Below are 22,293 nucleotides of genomic sequence, written 5' to 3'. Positions count from 1 at the left end.
TTGCAAATGACTAGGTAAAAATGGACATTTGATGAAATTTCCCCCTTTTTTTTTTAATTAAACTTTGCAGATGCAACATGTTTAAATGAATAAATTCAATAAGATAATTTGAAATTTAATGTGTATGGATATAGTAATTTTTCAAAATTGTTATTGGGATATATTTATTGTGGGATAGATATATAGAAGTCGTATGGATATATATTGTTTAAATGAATGAATTTGGATAATGTTGGAATGTAATGTGGATGAATATAATAAATTTTTAAAAATTTTAAAGATGGATTTTGACTAGAATAGATATATAAGTATGGCAGATAAAAATAATTGCTCTCTTTTGTTATCATAGCATGAAATGTGGCAGGGTCATTATGTTGAAACAACAATTTTTATTATATGCGACACAATTTAATTATAATGAATGCCCTCAATTTTTGCTTATTTTGCACTTAAGTTCCTAACTTTTTTCTTCACATTCTTATCCTTAATCTTTAATAGCCATCTCATCTCCGATATTGATATTTGTCCAATTTTTCTACTAATATACATTGCATTGAGGGACATATTTTTTTAGCTTTTGTATGTGTTATTTATTTTGTTCATTTAAAAATGTGAGAGGTAAATAAGTCTTTTTATATTATTTTAACAATTCTTTTGGACAAAAATCATCATTAGAGACAAAACATGAAAATTAATACAAAGTTGAAAATATAAGTGCAAAAATGAGCAAAAATTAAGAATGTTCAACAATGCAATTTAAATATGATGTAATTAACAAAAACTTTGTTATGTAAACTGTAAATTGAAAAATACATTAATATAGCATAAACAAATAATTTTTTCTGTTCTTGTTTAATTTTTTTGAGTGCTGTCATATCTAACATAAGGAACATCTATTGAATTTAACAATAATCATACTAAGAAATAAGAATCACTATTCTAAATTGATGGTTTAAGATTCATACATACAGAAGACATCTTGGATATGAATATTAGCAGCAAGATCTTTATCTCCTTGCTCCTCAAAATATTAGTTGTCAATGGGGCAAACTAATAAAATAATCTGGAGAGGAGAGAAAATGAGACCTAACATTTATATAGAAATTTATTGAACCATCACATTAACGGGTCCAACCCTAATTAGGGTTTACATATTTCTGGCCTACATAACTAAATTACCACGTTATATAAGATATAACATATAAGGTGTAAAACGGCCCAAGCAATCACTTAATATATTGGGCTTAACCACAGTATCATTATGAGTCATACATCTAACCTGTAAAATTTGCAATCAAATGGGAAGCCCATATTTTAGAATTATTCTAACATTCTTCCACTTGGACAAATATTTGATTGTGATTAAATAATAAAACAAAACTTTTGACTTTCGGTTTAGACACATAGATAGCCACACAAGTATAACTTCAAAGATAACAACTTACACAACATGATCTGATCCAACAAGAATGTCAACAACAAACATAGAAGTCGTTACACCATTTAAACGATATAAGACAACTCCATAGTTAAAATGTCAACATCCTTATCAACATGGATCTCCATCCTCCAACTAATATGGTTGCACGTAGTATGAAATTTGCACCAAATGTGATAAAAAAAAAATTTGTGCTAATTCATATCGATCATCGTAATGCTTCAAATCAAAATGAAGTTACATGTCTCTAAAATAGACTCATCTTATGTCTTTATCCGTTACATCTCGAGATTATAATAATATCATAATGAAAAGTCATAAGTTAAATGCATGCTCAAAATAATTTATGAAAGTGAAAAATATATTTTATTATTGGGAGGGAATGAACCCAAAGAACATTTGGGATGTCTACATACCCCGTAAAAGGATCAAGCCAAAACGTATTTCTTTTACATAAATGACTCCCACTAACCAAAAATATGAAAGGCTTCCATGATACTCATTAGCAACACATGTCTTAAAAACCTATGGGACGAGTCCCTTAGTCAAGGGATCTGCAATCATCATCTCTGTATTGATATGTTTTATTTTTGTCCGTCTTTTCTTAACTCCGTCTCTAATCACCAAATACTTGATGTGAATGTGCTTTAACCTACCAAAACTTTTATTATTCATTGAAAAGAACATTGTTGCACTCTTTAAGATGGAATCAACAACTTTCATCCCAAAGATAGAATTCTTTAACGAAACGGCTTGGACTGTAACTCCATAATAAACCACAAATTCAACCTGCATAGTAGATGCCACTAAAGTCTGCTTAACATTTTTCCAAGAGATAGCACCACTAGCTAACATGAAAATATAACTTGAGGCTATTTTAAATCATTTTCAAATTCAATAAAATCAAAATCTAAGTAACCTACCACCTCAAGGTGATTTAATTGTTTTAAGTAAGTATGTAACTTTTAATTTTCTTCAAGTATCTCATAACTTTCTTAGTTGCTTTCCAATATTCTTACTCTCGATTCAACTGAAACCTACTAATAACACTGACTGCATAATTTATATTCTGTTTAGTGTAAACTTGAGCATACATCAAACTCCCTACAACACTAACATATGGTATCATCTTCATAAATTCTCTTTCTAACTCATTCCTTGGACATTAAGTTTTGTTAAACTTATCCTCTTTTATGATAGGTACATCACTAGATACATAGTTCTATATATTGAACCTTTCTAGAATACGTCGTATATAAGCCTTCTGAGAAAATCTCAACAAGCCATGCTTTTTGTCATGATATATTTCAATGCCAAACAATAAGAAGTTTCTCCAAGATCTATCTCAAAATTCGCAAATAGCATTTTCTTTAACTCATGAAGTAATCCCAAATTACTACTAGCAAGAAAAATATCATCAACATACAGGACAAGAAAAATAAAAATTTTCCATTTTTTTGGAGATAAATAATTGATCAACTGCATTTTTCAACAAAATCAAGAGAAGTCACAACCTTGTTAAACATTAAATACACTGTCATGATGCTTGCTCGAGGTCATATAAGGATTTGTTTAACTTGTATACCAAGTTTTCTTTTCCCTTCGCAACAAAATCTCTAAGTAGTCTCATGTAAACCCTTTCAGAAAGATCTCCATTTAAAAATATTGTCCTAACATCCATCTGATGAAGCTACATATTATAGTGTGCTACAAGTACCATAATAATTCGAAATAAATCTTTGGACGAAACAAGTGAGAAGGTTTCATTATAGTCAATGCCCTCTCGTTGAGTAAACCCTTTTGCAACCGATCTTGTCTTCTTTAGTTCAACATTCCCTTCCGAATCCAGTTTGCTTTTGAAGATCCACTTGTTATCTATAGTTTTAGCATTCGAAGGAAGTTCAACAAGTTCCCAAACTCTAATATGTTACATAGAATTCATTTCATCTTCGATAGCATGTATCCATTTATGTGACTCAGGACTTGTCAATGTTTGATTAAAGTAACATGATCAACAATATGTCCAATATTAAAATCACTTTCCAATAAATAGGTAATGTAATCATTTGGTAATGTGGACTTTCTTTTCCCTTTGCAATCTTCTAACTTGTGGCTTAGCAACTGACTCAATCGTTGTTGGAGAAGGAATTGGAAGTTCATATTAGTTCCTCGATTCGTCATTAACAATTTCATTGGTTGATAAACAGCTCTTTCCTGTATAATAGAAACTAGAACTACAACTTGATTTGGTTCAACAAAATTTCGTTCAATGTAGAACTCCTACTATCACAGAAATCATTCTCCAGAATTTAGTAGTAATGGACTCAATAATTCTAGTGCCACGATTTAGACTGTAGAATTTATATCCTTTTAATCTATCTGGGTACCTAATAAAGTAACCATGAGTGGATTTCGAGTCCAATTTCTTTCTAAGGGTCACCTGGACATCCCTAAACATTGAAATGAGGCAAACTTGGCTTTCGTCCTATCCATAGTTCAAAAGATGTCTTTGTAACAGTTTTACTTGGAATTTCGTTCAAAATATACCTAGCAGTTGTCAATGCTTCATCCCATAGATATTTCAGTAAATTTGTTCTACTCATCATACTCCTGACCATATCTTTTAGAGTCCGATTACATCTTTCAGAAACGCTATTATGCTCAGGTGTATTGAGGCACTATCTTATACTCTTGTAAAATTTTGCAAAATCACCCATGTGTTGTCCAGATTCGTCATATTTCCCATAGTACTCATCATTACGATCAAATCTTACAACTTTGATAATTTTTCCGAATTGTTTCTCTATTTCCATTTTGAAAATTTTGAATTTCTCTGGTGCATAGAATTTATCATTACTCAGATAAATATATCCATATCAAGAGAATTCATCAATAAAAGTTATAAAGTGCTTGTTCCCACATATGGTGAAAGGTAAAGATCTATTAATATCAGTATATATCAAGTCCAAAATACCATCATTTCTAGTGGAACAGTTCCTTGTAGACTTAGTTAGCTTTCACACAGGTGTCAAAACTAGAGAAGTCTAGATAGGGAAATATCTCAACTTTTATCAGTTTTTCCATTCTATCCCTTGAAATGTGACACGACCATTTATGCGACAGTAAAGAGGATGATTAATAGATGATAGACCTTTTCTTTAACATATTGGTAACAAAAGAGACTTTATCAAAAGGAGCCAAAGACAATTTATATAAACCATCACATAAAAGATTATTTCCAATCAGACGAGAATCATAAAACAAATTCAACCATTCCATTACCAAAATTAAAGGAAAAATCAAAAGCATCAAATTTCGACATAGAAATTAAATTCTGTCTCATTGTCGGTATATTCTCTAAAACAATAAAGAAATAGGAATCTAAAGACAACTTCACTACTCCTATGTACTTAACCTTCACTTGAACTCCATTTCCAACACATAGTCTCACTTCATTCTTACTTGGTCTCTGTTTACTGTAAACCCCTGCAAAGAATTCGCAATATGAATACTAGCTCCCGAGTCTAACTACCAAGAATTCGAAAGCACATCTACAAAGGAAGATTAAAACAAACTAAGGCCAAGAAGATACCTGCAGAATTCTTCGTTTTCTCTAACCTAGTCTTAAACTTAAAATAACCTTTCTGTCAATGACCCTTCTTTTTGCAGAACTTACATTGATCATTTTTCTTTATAGTTCCTTTGGGACCACCAGAAGTCTAACCTCCAAAGTTTTTATTTTGTTGATTGCGGTGTGACTTGTTTCCTTTATCAAACTTAGACTTATGGTTATGAGAAGACTCTTTGTTCTATGATAGTTAAAAAATTAATTGTATAATTTCAACAGTCTCACATCACATCCTATACTCCTTTTGAACCCATACTACAATAATGTAATTTAAATCTCATTTATCCCGCCGAGCATTATAAACAACCTTAAGTTGATTGAATTGGCTAGAAATAATAATTAAAACATGATAGACTAGGAAAGGCTTCGCAATGGCAATCTCTCAAAAGTCTTTAGTTTAGATGATATATTTATCATCTTCATAACGTGCTCCCTAACCCCATTTGTACCATCATATCCATATTCATCAGTTTTGTCCATCAGGTCTTTAATTTCAGCTTTATCAGACTCAACAAATTTCTCACATATAGCATCCATGAAACTTTTGACATTTTCATTGTCTGGAATAGCACCCATAATGGAATTGGATATAGAGTGCTTAATAATTCTCAAACAAACTTTGTTGAAACTTTTTGTACTTTTCATACTCAACCACATATTTAAGAGTGCAACACCCCGACTCGCATGGATCAAAACGTCACTAGATTAACTGCACTTTAGCCATAAATTAATTAACTATATTTTTAGGGGAAGGTATAAAAATTAAGTTTTAGAATTTAATTCAAGAATTTTTTTCAAAAAAAAAATAATTCAATACTAAAAGAAAATAATTTCAAAAATATTTTTAGAATGGGTTTCATGCATATAATGATTATTGACGTGAAATTTTTGGCAAAACTTTAAAAGTAATGTTGCTATTTTAGTTTTTATCTCAAGCAGTAATTGTCAAAATAAATTCGTTTGTATAGCTAGCGAATTCAAAAGTTAATCAAATTTTAATGTAAAGTAGAAACCTCCTTATAATATCACATAATTAAAAATTAGCTTCTATCGACATCATATGATATATTAAAATATTTTTCAAAACCCAACAGCGACCCGGTTGATTGGTAAACTGGTGCGGTTCACTTAAAATGATATATAAAATTTCACAGACATTAAAACCACATGATTTCAAATTTATTCAGTAACTAATCCATGAGACTATCAAATCCAATTAGTTGGTTTGGGGCTCGTTCCTTGACGACATGGCCAACCCCCTATTGGGCGCCTAACACCTCATTCTTATTCCTTTTTCAACAAAAAAAAAATGTTTCATCCAAAAATTCCAAATAACTGTCAAGTTATAAATTTTTGAAGCCAAGGCAGAAGTTGGAAACTAACAACACTAGCTAGAGCAATTTACCATAAATGACATATAAAATTCTACCGACATCGGATTGACATGATTTCAATTTTATTTAGTAGTTACTTATGAGACTATCCAACACCACTGGCTTTGTATAAAAATGCCAAGCAACGAAAGAGTTACGAATTTTTAAAGACAAGGCAGAAACTGAAATTTTTGAAAAGACAACAAAACTTTAAATCGCTAACATTTTTTGTAAACGGTGATTTGTAAATTTATTTCTATCACACATATCTACTTTTCAAACATAATTTTTTTGAAAAGAAATATTCATAGAAGAGTTCCACATATGACGTCCATAGAAATAAAAAAAAATGTAAACATTTCATGATTTAATTAAAATTTTCAAGTCACCGACTTTTTCTATGGCATGTTGCATCTTCATTTACTATCATCCACGCTCCAAGAAAAATTCATTCAATCTATAAGAAGGAAATTAACCCATGAGTTTGAAGCTCAATAGATATCATCAGTGCATTTAATTAGCAAAATAGAAATTTTGACCTATAGATTCATACTGTCGCACGTAAATGAATTTCTTGTAAAATTCAATTACTACAGCATTATCATAACACGTAGAACTGGAAAATGATCATTCAAACTATTGTAATGTCGAAACACCATACCCGAAGATACCATTTCATTCAAACATTTATCAAAAAATCTTAATTTGAAAATGAAATAAACACTTGCACCTCTACCTACCTTGAATTTTCTTGAATACAAAAGAACCAAATGAGTAAAAAGGTTTTTCTTCTTTACACCCTTGCTATTCCTTCAGTTTAACTTGACATGAAGTATATTTGAAAGAGAGAAAGAAAGAGAGAGAGAGAGAGAGAGAGAATTCGAATTTGAGGAGAGGTGTAATGAAAAAGTGATATTCTTCTTCTAGTAACCTTCATTTTTAATGAAAAACTAAATGAGGGGGTTGTATATTCATTAAGTTTGTTAAATTTGATCTTTAACTAAAAACTTGGAGAGTTTCTAAGTCCAAAAGAATAATTCATATAAAAAGTTTTATAAAAACGTCTACATATTGATTCGAACTTGGGTTGTATATATGAAATATCACGTAGATGACCATTGAGGTAACCCAGATATTCATTAAATCTTTATAATCAAATTTACTTAAACTTAATCTCTTAAATTGTTGGGCTTTCAATTAACTTATGGCTTGAGCTTTCATAATCTTAAATGGATTGAGCTTCCATAGCTCATTTCTTAAATGGGATAGACTCGTGGTCCTAAATCATCACAAAATAATAGTCTAATTTCATTTTATTTCTCAGGCTTCTACAATCCTAACACCTTAAACAAAATTTCGTCCTCGAAATTTACTTTATGGACTAGCAAAGAGTTTCAGATATTTGTCTTTGACTTCTTCTTCTCTTTCCCAAGTAGCTTCTTCTACTCCATGATTATTCCATTACACTTTGACCAATTGAATCTCCCTGATCTGTAATTTATGTACCTTTAGATCCAATATCTTAATCAGTAATTCCTCATAAGATAAGTCTTTTTGTACTTCCAATGATTGATAATTATCAACGTGATCAGGATTATACATATACTTTCTGATCATTGATATATGAAACACATTGTGAACGACTGATAGTTCAGGCGGTAAAGCCAGTCGTATTCCTGACTCTGTTAAGTATTTCAAAAGGTCTGATATAATGAGGTCATAGTTTTCCTTTTTTGCCGAATCTAAGTACACCCTTTATTGGTGCCACCTTTAGAAAAACTTTCTCTCCAACTTCAAATTCTAAGTCTTTTCTCCTAGTATCTGCATAACTATTTTATCTATCTTACGTGACCTTTATCCTGGTACGGGTCTTATCAATGACTTCAATTATTCTTTCAATGATCTCTGGTCCCAAAACTCTCTTTTCTCCAATTTCATCCCAATGAATAGGTGATCTACATTTTCTCCCATAGAGAGCTTCATACGGTACCATTCCAATAGTTGCTTGGAAACTGTTATTATATGCAAATTCCACTAAAGGTAGATACGATTCCCAACTTCCTCTTAGATTTAGAACACAGGCCCTTAGCATATCTTCCAAAGTTTGAATGGTCTTTTCAAATTGACCATCGAATTGAGGGTGATACGCTGTACTGAAATTCAATTTCGTTCCCATAGCTCCTTGTAAGCTCTTCCAAAACTTTGACTTAAATCTCGGATCTCTATCAGACACAATAGACATTGGGATAACAAGCAATATTACAATCTCTCTAATGTACAACTGCGCCAGTTGATCTAAACTAAATGCCTTTTTTACTGGAAGAAATGAGCGGACTTCGTTAGACGATCCACTATTACTCATATAGCATTGTGTCTTCTTGCTGACTTTGGAAATCCTACCACAAAGTCCATTGCAATATTCTCCCACTTCTATTCAGGTATGTCTAATGGATTTAATAATCCTGCTGATCTTTAATGTTCTGCTTTAACTTTTTGGCACACTATGCATTTTGCCACAAATGAGCCTATACTTCCTTTCATATTCCTCCACTAAAATATATCTCGACGGTCACGATACATTTTCGTACCACCAAGATATGCAATGTATGGGGTAGAATGAGCCTCCTCCAATATCTCCTTTCTCAAAATTTCATCTTTAGGTATACAAATTCTTCCTTTAAATATTACTGCCTGATCCGAAGCTATTTCAAAATACTTTCTCTTATCAGTACCAATCTCGTTCTTATCTTCTGCAAGAATGGGTATTTACCCTGTACTTCTATGATCCGATTTCTAAGAGTAAGTTGAACCACCAAAGTTGCTAAACGAGTGGTGACTTGTTCTTGTGTGGTAATCCCTTCGATTCGCAAATGTTCCAAGTCTTTGATTAACTCCGTCTGAGTAGTAAGTAATGATGTCAGCTGTTCCATCGACTTCCTACTTAGAGCATCAACAACAACATTAGCCTTACCAGAATGGTAATAAATAGTGCAATTATAATCATTTACTAGCTCAAACCATCGTTTCTGTCTCATATTCAATTCCTTCCGTGTCAAGAAATATTTGAGAATCTTATGATCCGTGTAAATGTCACACTTTCCTCCATATAAGTAATGGCGCCATATCTTTAATGCATAAACTACCGTCGTAAGTTCTAGATCATGCTTTGGGTAGTTCTGCTCATGTTGCTTTAATTGCCTTGACACATAGGCAGTCATTTTTCCACATTGCATCAGTACACATTCCAAACCTTGTTTGGATGCATTACTAATCGTTGCTTTAGGCTCTTGCTGTAACAAGCCCTTTCAAGCCTTCAGGTATGGTTAACATGGGTGCTGTAACTAATCGTTGCTTTAGCTCCTGAAAACTTCGCTCACACTTATCTTTCCATTGAAACTTTACTCATTTCCTTGTCAATTGCATCATTAGTCCAACTATTTTGGAGAATCCTTCTATAAATCTCCTATAGTATCCAGCCAATCCTAGAAACTTCGAACTTCACCACCATTAGTTAGTGTCTTCCAATTAGTTACTATTTTCATCTTTGCTAGATCTACTTCAAGTTCTCAGACAGTAACTACATGACCGAGGAATCCAACTCGCTCAAACCAAAATTCACACTTTTTAAATTTGCCGTATGACTTTTACTTGCGCAATATTTTTAGAGCTGTTCTAAAATGTTTCTCATGTTAATCTTTACTTTTGGAGTATATCAAAATGTTGTCAATGAAGACTATGACAAATTTATCCAAATACTAATGAAATACACAATTCATTAGATCCATGAACACTGCCGGAGCATTTGTCAACCCGAATGGCAATACTGTAAATTCGTAATGTCCATAACGAGTTCTGAAAGCTGTCTTAGGTATATCACTCGCCTTAACCTTCTATTGATGATATGTAGATGTAAATCAAACTTAGAAAATATCTTAGCCCCTTTCAATTGATAAAACAAATCCTCAATTCTCGGGAGAGAATACTTATTCTTGACGATCAAATGGTTCAACTCCCGATAGTCGATACACGTCCTCATACTTCCATCTTTTTTTTACGAACAACACTAATGCGCCCCATGGGGATACACTTGGTCGAATAAAGCCACTATCTAACTCTTGTAGTTGAATTTTTAACTTTTGAAGTTCCTTTGGAGGCATTCTGTATGGAGCATTAGATACTGGTGTCACTCTAGGAACCAGATCTATTGTGAATTTCACTTGTCTATCTAGTGGAATATTGAGTAGATCTTTTGAAAACACATCTATAAATTTTTTTACCACTGGTACGTTCTTAATTTTTATTGTTGTCGATTTTTCTGCTGAGATGTTTCTTTTCTCAACATTTTCTCGATTTGTAAGGCCGATACTAGTTGGAGATATGGTTTGGTCTTTATTCCAGGGAAAGAAAATTGTTCTTCTCTTGGTTTCTAAAAGTCACTTCCCTTTCTCTACAACGAATGGTTGCATAATTATTTCTTAACCAATCCATGCCCAAAATCACATCAAAATCTTTCATCTCTATCATATACAAGTCAGTTTCAAATGTTTTTTCCTCAATTTTAAGATTCACCGACCTAGTGAACTGATCTGTGTTCAATGTTCTGCCTGAGAGGATGATAACTTCTAGTGTACTCTCTAATTTAGCACAATTAATACTAGATTTAGCAATGAAAGATTTTGATACAAAAGAGTAAGTAGCTCCTGAATCAAACAGTACATACGCAGGTGTATTAGATATTAGTAATATTCCTGCTATCACATTTGAGTTCTTCTCTGCATCCTTCTGAGTCATTGTAAAAACTCATGCTTTCCCCTTTTTATTTTATTCACTGTTGTCATCATTCTTTTGCATAAACATGGGACAATCTTTAGCAATATGTCCTGGCTTACCGTACCAAAAACAAGCATTCTTTCCATACAAGCATTCACCACGATGAGGCTTACCACACTTGGGACATAGCGCTACTGTAGCAACTATGGCCTTACAGACACTAGATCTGATATTAGCCTTCTTATTTTGCCATTTGCCTTTTCATTTATCTTGACCATTCCATTTTCTCTTTCCAAATTGTCCTTTGTCCTACTGGTTGTACAATTGATGGTGTTGCTCTGCATTTGTCTTCTGATACCAAATAGCGTTAGCTCGTTCTAGCATCTCACGATATGATGTGAAACGATGTGACATAAGAATCATGCTTAGCTTTAAGTTTAACCCTTGCTCAAAACTTTGAGTCTTCTTAATTTTCGTGTCCACTAGGTGTGGAACATACCTTGAGAGTTGGTCGAATTTTTGCACATAATCAGTTAGGGATGTATTACCCTCTTAAGCTAAAGGAATTCGCTCTCCTTGAAATCCATTAAAGATTGAGAAAAATACTTGTCCATCACTTCCTCCTTGAATTGTTCCCAAGTTAATGCCAATTGCTATTCTGGAGTCCTAGTTCGGGACATCAAATCCCACCAGTGACTTGCATCACCAGTAAACATAAACTCCACACATTGGACCCTTTGGGCATCAATATAGTCTATGGGTCGAAAAATTCGTTGTAGCTTACAAAACCATTCCTCAACTACTAGTGGACCAGATGCTCCACCGAAGGTAGGGGGCTTATGCCTTCGAAATAACTAACTATCAAGGCATGAGTCGGAAGAGTAATAGGAGTTGGTAGTGTAGGTAGAGATGGATTCTAATTTAGCCTGCCAAGATCTTGAACTGTTTGTAGAAGATCCCTTATCAAATTGTTCTGGTTTGCTCGAGACATTTTCCTAAAGATAAGATATAATATCTCATATTAACTTCATTTACCAATATCAGAATACTTAAAATAAATAAGGTATTAATCCTCAACTTGATCATAATTGATTTTTTTCCTTTATTATTAGTACTCCTTGAAATCAGGATATACAATAGTTCAACAAATTTTTACTTTCAATAATGTAAAGGAAAAGATATCACAAGGAAATGAAATCTAAATTTCTAATCCCTATGAACCTTGCGAGTCTTCTTTGGTGGAGATTCATCTTTGGAGGAGTCTTCTGCCTCAGGTTCCGACTCTATGTTCATCTCAACCTGTGGTTCAGGTTCTTACTCATGATCATTCTCTAATTCCAACCCAAAGTCATCCTCGTGCTCCCATTATGGATTTTCCTATGAGGCTGATTCAAACTATGTTCAAGCTCGACTCAACCTCATCATTAGGATCAATTACTATCTCCGGTTGAGGTTCTAAGCTCTCACTCCACCAGTCTAGAAGGATCTGATAATATATACCAAATTCAATTGTAGTGCTCCAGGATACCAGATGTGAGTGAAAGAAGGGGTCCACGAGAATCTCTTCTCTTTCTTGCATAGACTACTTGACATATTCCAATTTTGTCTATTCAATTCTCTAAGAAATAGTGAGAATTCTTGATCTCTCTCAATTCTTTTTCCAGAGGCGGGGGTTAGGGCAGACTTACAAAAGGACAAAGTAAACTCTCAAAGTCCTACCTTAGATGGTCGTAAACGTGGGATCTTCTCCAAAGTGTATCAAAGGTTTAGCCTTTTTAGAAGTAAAGGAAGCAGAGAGGACCGGGAAACAAAGAGAAGATGTGTATGAATGAGATATCTAATGAATTCCAATACCGTTGGTCGAGATCTAAAGGAACCCTAGCTACTCATTCTATTCCCTTGAATACTAGAATAAAAGCACCAATACCTAACAAGATTAAGTGAATACCTAAAATTGTGGTCATTTTATTTCGACCATCCCCTGACCTGACCTCACACGAGATGCCCTGCTAGAACAAGCCCCTCTAGAGATGAATGTGAAGCTGACTCAATCACTGTGGAGTACAGAAGCTTAATGGAGAATTTGATTTAGAAGGTGCTCTTGAGGGTTACCTTCAGCATCTCATCCCTAACCATGACTCTCATGTCTCCCCATTGAGGTGGGAGTGAATGTCTGAGGTTATTCACAACCTCGTTATGTGTGATCTTCAGTCCCACATCTGCAGCTGCCACACATCTCTCGTAGATGTATGTATGTGTTCAACAAGTGGACGAGACAGGTCAATCACATAGTTCTCATAGGACTGAATGATGGACCTACGACTCAACGTTGCTCTACAAGCTGTGGCCTTTTTAGCAGTTTGATAAGTTCTAACCATATCTATCACATAAGTGTCCACTTATGTTTTATCTCTGTTAGCGATATCAACTTATACATTATGCTCTTGAGTTTTAATATAATGGCCAATCATCATTTCTTCATGTATATTTAAACAAAATATAACTTACATAACATATTTCATTCTAAACATCAAAAGCATTTTCATAAATTCAAACTTAAATGATTTATAAATCATGCTTGAAAAATAAAGTGAAACATAATATTTTATTCCATACCTTGGGTTCGTCGGATGAGGTCAACTGATGGACGTAAGATGCCATTGAGTGTCTTAAATGTTTCATTTTTCTCATTTCATAAAAAAATATACTAAGTTTACAGAATTGACTAAACTCATACATTGATACCACGCTATAAATCCCCAACATGTATGGATCGAAACGTCATTAGATTAATTGTACTTTGCTGTAAATTAATTAGCTATATTTTTAGTGGAATGTATAAATATTAAATTTTAGAATTTAATTCAATTTTTTTTAAATAATCAATACTAAAAGAAACCAATTTCAAAAATATTTTTAGAATCGGTTCCATGCATGTAACGACTATTGACGTGAACTTTAAAAGTGATATTGCTGTTTTAGTTCTTATAGCAAACGGTAATTGTCAAAATAAATTGGTTTGCATAGCTATCGACCTTGAAACTTCATCAAATTTTAATGTAAAGTAAGAAACTACTTATAATATGACATAGTCAAAAATTAACTTCCGTCGGCATCATATGATGTATTAAAATATTTTTCAAAACCCAGCAGCGACCCGGTTGAAAGGTAAATCGGTACAGTTAACTTAAAATGACATAAAATTCCACAGACATCAAAACCACATGATTTCAAATTTATTCAGTAGCTAATCCATGAGACTATCAAATTCAATTGGTTTCATCCAGAATTCCAAGTGACTGTCGAGTTATGAATTTTTGAAGTCAAGGAAGAAGCAGGAAAACAACAACACTAGCCAATGCAGTTTACCTTAAGTGACATATAAAATTCTACAGACATCGAATTGATATGATTCCAAGTTTATTCAGTAGTTAACTTATGAGACTATCCAACACCACTGGCTTTGTATGTCAAGTAACAAAAAAATTATTAATTTTTAAAGACGAGGCAGAAACTGAAATTTTTGAAGAGGCGGAAAAATTTTAAATCGCTAACATTTTTTGTAAACGGTGATTTGTGAATTTATTTCTATGACACATATCTAATTCCAAACATAATTTATTCATAAATAAATATTCGTAGAAGATTTCCACATATGACGTCCATAGAAATGAAAAAAAAATTAACGTAAACATTTCGTGATTTAATTAAAATTTTCAAGTCACCGGCTTTTTCCATGGCATGTCGCATCATCTTTTACCATCATCCACGCCCCAAGGAAAATCCATTCAACCTGTAGGAAGGGAAATAACCCATGAGTTTGAAATTTAATAGATATCATTGGTGCATTTTGTTATCAAATTAGAAATTTTGAACTATAGATTAATACCGTCGCACGTAGATGGATTTTCAGCAAAACACATAGAGTCGGAGAATGATCATTCAAACTGCTGTAGTGCTGAAGCATCGTACCCGAAGGTGCCATTTCATTCAAATATTTATCGAAAAATCATAATTTGAAAACGAAATAAACACTTGCACATCTACCTACCTTGAATTTTCTTGGATATAAAAGATCCAAATGTGTAAAAAACATTTCTTCTTCACACCCTTGTTATTCCTTAAGCTTAACTTGACATGAAGTATATTTGAGAGAAAATAAGAGTAAATTCGAATTTGAGGAGAGGTGTAATGAAAAAGTGACCTTCATTTTCTTGAAATCTTCCTTTTTAATGAAAAACTAAATAGAGTGGTTGTATATTCATTAAATTTGTTAAATTTGGTCTTTGACTATGAATTTCAAGAGTTTCTACGTCCAAAGAATTAATTCATAGAAAAAGTTTTATAAAAATATCTATATGGTGATTCTAACTTAGGTTGCCTATATGAAATACCTACATGACCATTGAGGCTACCCAGTTATCCATTAAATCTTTGTAATCAAATTTACTTAAACTTAATATCTTAAATTGTTGGGTTTTTAATTAACTTATGGCTTGAGCTTTCATAATCTTAAATGCGTTGAGCTTCCATAGCTCGTTTCTTAAATGGGCTAGGCTCGTGGTGTTAGATCATCACAAATAATAGCCTAATTTCATTTTATTCCTCGGGCTTCTATAAGAGTGCTTTGATCTGTGAGTTTCAAAAGATGCTTCTCCATTGCAATATCCAACCCCAAAAGACATAGTGCTAATTATATGTCTCATTTCCATCTCATATAATTATTCTCAGTCAAGGTTTCTGTTCACGAAATATTTTCTTTCGATTTAAACTGTCGCAAGTGTACGGTTCGTTAACAAGTAATAAAATAGATAAGTTGAGTCCGAATATCGTCCCACAGAGATTGATTTAGTTCAATATTATTTATCCAAACCTTAATCGAATTTAAATGATCAATTATGAGTTTTTGTCCTAAGAAATCCTAAATTTAAGCTAAAATACCAATATTATAAATTGGATGGTATAATATGCAAAACAATGTTTAAATTAACTAAAATGCAATTTGATGATCGAGGCGCAGGTTAAATGTATTCAATGAATGTGAGATATACTAGGATCACAAATTTCCAAGTAATGTTCAATTTAACCTTCATTCCACACTTTGACAACACAATGAAATTTTGAAGAATCAATACTCCTAAATCTATCCAACACTCTCTCTAGAGATGAATTGTAACTATTCTCATACACCGCCAGCCTATATCTTTATGACGGATGCAAATATATGAGAATGCATGTAGTTTTGTGAGTACTTAGAGATTCATGCAAAGCATATGGGTATATTTCTATTCCTTATCGGACCTTACGATGTACCTTGTTGAATTTATTCCTCTTCTTTCGAATAGATGAAACAAACCACCATAACTCACACAATTACAGGCCCATAGTCATGGAAGCAATTAAATACATATAAATCATTCAAAATAATCAATACGTGTTTTAATGTGGAAAATATGGAACAAAGAATTAAATATCAAATTACAAAGTTCATCGATCTCCCTGTATAGATTTTTTTAGCCTAGCATGATGGGAAGAAGAACACAACAATAAAAATCAAGAAAACACATCACCCTATTGAATTCTTGAAGGAAGGTCTTGAATCTTGGATTGAATCATCTTCTTCTTCCTTCTTCTTTTTCTTCAAATCTTCCCAAAATAATAATATAATGCGTGGTCTTTATTTTTGGACGTCCCTAGTGCTTTAAAAGACTCCCTAAGATTTGTTTCCATAAGAATTTCGTTAAAAAAAAAGAAACCAGATTTTCTCGCCATGATTGGCTTAGGCTGTCGCCCAGGCAAAACTCGGGCAATTGCTCAGGCTAAGAATTTCTTCTTGGTAATTAAAAAATCATGTTGGGCGATCGCTCGGTATGTGTAACTGGGCTGTCGTCCAAGCAAAATTTCTTCCATATGTTGCATTTTAGCCCCCCGAAGTAGATTTTTAATTCTTTCAAGTCCTTTCTCTTGCATTTTCAAACTTTGACTTTTAATTGCATCCAATTGAGCCTGTAACATTTTTAATCTTCATTTTTTGATCCAAATCAACTATTGAAATGTTGCAACTTAGTCCTCATACTTTGGATTTTCTTCCTTTTTGGTTCTTTTTCGTTTATTTTCTCTTGAATTCTACCACATTCATCAATATAGTCCTACAAAACATAATTACATAGAATTAAGCCATAATTCAAACTCTTTGATTATAATTAAGTCATGTTTGTGAACTAAATAAAAACGCACTTATAAAACCCCCCAAAACTTGAAATGTTGTTTGTTCTCAAACAAGATAGTGGCTCAATACTAAACAAACATGTCTTAATAATCTGTCGTGTCTCGGGATTGGACTAAGTATTTGACTTCAAAAAGAAAATTGATTAGTGCAAGAATGAAATCAAACTTTACCTGTTAATTGCATACCCGACGTTCGTGTGTGAATTCATGCTAACATATTTAGTTCACGATGGGCTTAGTCCCGACCCAAAGCGGTCAAATCTGTCCTTACTTCGCTCGAGAGGTACACAACCCCCCAAACTTATTCTTTTCACTCAGTTATCCTGGAGTTGTGTTTTAAAGTTATGATTTTTGGTAACTGCAGTCCTTGCCCTCTCTTAGTTTGGATAGATCTCAGTATCACAAGTTCACATATCAACAAATGAAGGCTCTCCAGATATGATTGCTTCAACACTTAAGATTAAACTAAGTTACTAGGCTCGCCTCAAAGGTGTAGTTTCTTCAACCAAATGTCCAAGGGCCTCTTGATGTTATCGTGTCTTTTCTCACTTATTTTCTGATAAAAAAAAATTTGTCATCTTCTCATTTGCTTTCTGTACAACCCCTATAGCGAGCTTTAGGCTGATGACTCCCAAACCAGTTGGCTTAAGGGCACTAGATTTTGAAATATCCTTACAGGCTTACTTGCTCGAATCATAAAGGCATGGAAAAAGGTGTCATGATTTTACAAGTTATATTTATGCCTTTTATTATTTTTTTAGACATTTGGCCTCCAAAACCAACCCTCAATTTAAGATTTTCAACTAATTTTCACCTCACCAGTCTAGGCAATCCACACAATAGAATTCATGCATAGAGCCCCATTTATCTCAGTGCTTTCCTATGATTGCTCAACCATCTCCAAACCGTCTTAAGGTGGTTTACTATTTGATTTAGTAGAGAATTATCATTCTTCTCCTACTTTATGTTCAAAACCCCAGTCACTAACCTAACATATTGAGCATGAGTGGCATGTATAAAGAATATCAAGTATTACATCAATAAGTATTGGTTAATCTATTCAGCACCATATCCACAGTTTGTAATTTATACCAGTCCAATAATCACATCATAGCTGTCAAGGCTATCAAGCTCACACAAGCATGCAAGAATGGAAATACAGCAAACTGAATGAAATGCAAAGAATTTTTTTTTAACACTCATCAAGCACATAATATGCAGTCATGAAACATAGATATTGATGAATATAGGTAAAATGATAAAAAGATGTTCGTGTCCAAGATTATGTCACCCACTCCCAAACTTCGATAATACATTATCCTCAATGTGAAGATGAAATAAATGTGTAAACAAACATAACTGAAGGACAATAATAAACTAAAAGTGCAAGATGGGATACGAATACTCCCATGATCTATATGGAGGTGGTGAATGAAAACTAGGACCCACAATTTTTCTCATTTCCCCGTGACATTCTTTTGGTGGCATCCTGTAAAAGTGCAAAGTATGCGTATTAGTTCACATGGTGTAAACTGATGCAATTGAGGTAAGAAATAAACTACGTAGTGCACAAATCTCCCAAACTTGCTCCAAGGTGCATGTGTACATTGTTGGTGTGTAGAATGCATAATTTATGTCTCAACATAGAGTTTATATCACAAAAATGTGAATCACCAACAAAACTTCACTCAAAACATGCACTTTGTTCAATTTGACACATGACTGACTAAAATAGAACTTCAACCTCATGACTCGTGCTATGTGCATTGGGATTCATGTGGACTATGCCTAGACTCCATGTGATAGGGATGTATGATTGATGACCTAAAACTATTGATAATGCTAAAAATGAAAAATTCATAAACTATTGAAAAATGAAGTAAATGAAAGGATAGAAACGTTGGGTTGTCTCCCAACCAGCGCTATTTTATAGTCGATGGCTCGACTTTTGGCATAGGTGTATTATGGAACTTTAAACATGGCTTGGGAGGTCCTACGTAGTTTGTTCAATATGGTCTTGTTTCGCATTGCAGTTATCCTCCACACTTCAAACCTGTCATTTTCCAAGTGGTGTGACTCTCCCTCATCATCTGTTTGAGACTCCATGGTGTATACCTCGATCTCCTTTGAGTCAATAAGAGTGGATTGAGGGTGCATCATATCGACCTCCTGAATGTCTGACGATTTCTTCAACTCGTAATTGTAAGGGATTTATATGTCAATCGCATCAATCTGGAAATAGGTGTCTGGCTCGGTGGGATATTTCATTGCCTTGAAAACATTAAAAGAGACTTGCTCCTTCCCAGTCTTAGAGTCAATTGTCCTTGTTGCACATCTATGAGAGCTCTTGCAGTTACCAAAAATGGTTGCCCCAATATGATAGGCATGTCCTTGTCTTCTTCCATGTCCAGAATTAAGAAGTCCGCTGGGAATATAAGTTTATCAACTTTGACCAATACATCTTCGATAATCCCTCGTGGATGTGTAAATAATCGATCAGCCAACTGTAGAGTTACTGTAGTTGCTTTAGGCTCTCCCAATCCCAGTTTCCTGAAAATAGAGAGTGGCATCAAGTTAATACTCGCACCAAGATCACACAATGCTTTATTAAAATAAAAATCACCAATTGTGCAAGGAACAGTGAAACTCCCTAGATATTTCAGTTTTTGTAGGAGCTTTTTCTAGATCTTGGCGCTGCTCTCTTCGGTTAACATCATCGTTTCATGTTCCTCTAGCTTACATTTATTTGTTAAGATATCCTTTAGAAAATTGGCATAGCTAGGCATCTGGAGTAGTACATCGACGAACAGGATATTGATGTAGAGCTTTTTAAAGATTTCGAGGAACTTCTTATATTGCTGCTCCATCCTATGCTTCCTCAACCTCTAGGAAAATGGAATGGGTGGCTCATAGGGGTTAACTGAAATGTTGGCCTTACCCAGTGAAGTCTCTGAATTCTCCTTTGGTGTGGATTCATGTGTCCGCTCGTCTTGCTGTACAATCTCTTCTTCTGTAGATAATGTTGTCTCATTGTTTACACTCGGCCTCTCAACGTGTCTTTCAGGTAGTTGCATCCCACTTCGAGTTGTGATCGCTTGAACATGCTCCCTAGGATTCAACTCAGTATTACTTGGTAACGTATCTATGCCCTTTTCGTCATAGCGAGTGCCATCTGTTCCATCTGCATATCCAAGTTTTTAATTGCAGCACTCGATTTTGGAGAGTAGTTTCAGTTTTCCTTATGAATTGGTTATTTGCTTCTATGTATTTTTCAGTCTTTTCCATGAACTCCGCAAACATCTCTTCCAATTGAAGTGTTTTCTCCTGCTGAAATTGCCTCTGGGATCTATTCTAATTTTGGGTACCACCCCATGAGAGATTTCGATGTTCTTTCCAATTGGGATTGAAAGTGTCTGAATTTTGATAGTTTTGTTCATGTTGACCCCATTGTGCATACTCTATTTGTTCCATTCCTTGTGACAGAATTGGGCATTCTGTCGTACTATGATTCGCTCCACATTCTTCACAATTTGGTTTCCGTGAATATGTTGCATTTGCTGACTGTGATATGCTTTCCACCTTTTGAAATAGTGAGTCAATCTTTGCTAATAAGACTGAATATGCATCTACCTCATAGACACCCGGAGGCTTCTTCTGAATCACTCGCTCAGAGGACCACATAGCTGAAGTGGTAGCCATTCTCTCAAATAATTCAAGTGCTCCATCAATTGTTCGTGTGGAAATTGAGACATCTGATGATGAGTCTACCATGCTTATGAAGTACGGGAATAACCCTGTATAGAAGAATCGGATTTGGGTCTTTTTATCGAACCCATTTTGAGGGCACTTCCGGAGCATGTTTTTGAATTTATTCCATGCTTCATTAAATGATTCAAATTCCCCTTGACTAAATATCAATATCTCATGCCTCAGTTTCACTATCTTGGTTGGTGAGAAGAACTTCGTACAGAATTTATGAGCCAGCTCGTTTCAAGTAATGATGCTTGCAATAGGAAGCGAATCCAACCATTCAAGTGCCTTATCCCGTAGCGTATGTGGAAACAACCTTAGCCTAATAGCATCATCAGAAATTCCTTGATACATGAAGTGTTGACACATATCCAAGAATTGAGATATGTGTGTATTTGGATTTTCTTCGGCTCTGCCATAGAATTGGTGTCCATTCGGGAAAAGATGTATCACATCAGTCTTTAATTGAAAATTAGGTTGCCCAAACGGTGGATACACTATACTAGACTGGTTTTGAATTACTTGAGGAGTCAAGAAATCTCCCAAAATCTCATTTCCTTCGTCTACCGCCTCTCTTTCGTTAGCTGGGATAATAGAGTTGTTCGGTTCGTTAGCCATTTGCAATTGTGCTTCTCTAGTCTCTCTTTGCAGTCGATGAAAAGTGCGCTCAATTTTAGGATGAGCTGGAATAAATTCTCCTCCAGTCGATCTTGGCATGCAACTCTACGAGAAAATCGGTAGTAGCACTCAAATTCAAACAAACTGAATAACTAAACAAAATAAAATAAAATAACCTAAAAAGATGAAAAAAAAAAAGAAATTAAAAATTAAAGTTCGAATTAGTGCCTAGAAAAATAAAATCAAACTAATGTTCAATCCCCGACAACGGCGTCAAAAACTTGTTCACTAAAAATTTTTTTTTGATTTAAACCACCGCAAGTGTACGGTTCATTAACAAGTAATAAAGTGGATAATTTGAGTCCGAAAATCAGATTGATTTAGTTCAATGTTATTTATCCAGACCTTAATCGAATCTAAATAATCAATTATGAGTTTTTGTCCTAAGAAGTCCTAAATTTAAGCTAAAGTACCAATATTATGAATTG

At 33.9% G+C, this 22,293-nt stretch overlaps 2 protein-coding genes across 2 annotated transcripts; both read right to left on the bottom strand.

The window, feature by feature from the left end:
* Positions 1 to 19,701: 19,701 nt before the first annotated feature.
* LOC111412711 lies at positions 19,702 to 20,304 on the bottom strand. The gene is made up of 2 exons (XM_023043634.1): positions 20,150 to 20,304; positions 19,702 to 19,987 (listed from the first exon to the last, which is right to left on the bottom strand). The coding sequence occupies exons 1-2, from the start codon at positions 20,302 to 20,304 to the stop codon at positions 19,702 to 19,704; spliced, it is 441 nt and encodes a 146-aa protein (XP_022899402.1).
* An 18-nt stretch (positions 20,305 to 20,322) lies between these two features.
* LOC111412710 lies at positions 20,323 to 21,904 on the bottom strand. The gene is made up of 3 exons (XM_023043633.1): positions 21,710 to 21,904; positions 20,803 to 21,397; positions 20,323 to 20,618 (listed from the first exon to the last, which is right to left on the bottom strand). Exons 1-3 carry the CDS (start codon positions 21,902 to 21,904, stop codon positions 20,323 to 20,325), a joined length of 1,086 nt encoding a protein of 361 aa, XP_022899401.1.
* Positions 21,905 to 22,293: the final 389 nt, after the last annotated feature.

The sequence above is a fragment of the Olea europaea genome, chromosome 16, assembly GCF_002742605.1.
Source record: "Olea europaea var. sylvestris chromosome 16, O_europaea_v1, whole genome shotgun sequence".
Classification (NCBI taxonomy): Eukaryota; Viridiplantae; Streptophyta; class Magnoliopsida; order Lamiales; family Oleaceae; genus Olea; species Olea europaea.
Note: the sequence above shows the minus strand (reverse complement) of the source record. Positions and strands in the feature narration are given on the sequence as shown.

Bases quoted from the DNA above. Each gene is read 5' to 3' on its own strand.
- LOC111412711 (XM_023043634.1), bottom strand. From the start codon at position 20,304: ATGGAGCAGCAATATAAGAAGTTCCTCGAAATCTTTAAAAAGCTCTAC. The intron at 19,988-20,149 runs GTTAACCGAAGA...CTCTATTTTCAG, and splicing joins GAGGAACATGAAACGATGAT to GAAACTGGGATTGGGAGAGC.
- LOC111412710 (XM_023043633.1), bottom strand. From the start codon at position 21,904: ATGCCAAGATCGACTGGAGGAGAATTTATTCCAGCTCATCCTAAAATT. The intron at 21,398-21,709 runs GTAATTCAAAAC...TTCTGTACGAAG, and splicing joins GAGATTTCTTGACTCCTCAA to TTCTTCTCACCAACCAAGAT. The intron at 20,619-20,802 runs GTACCCAAAATT...TTGGATATGCAG, and splicing joins TCGAAATCTCTCATGGGGTG to ATGGAACAGATGGCACTCGC.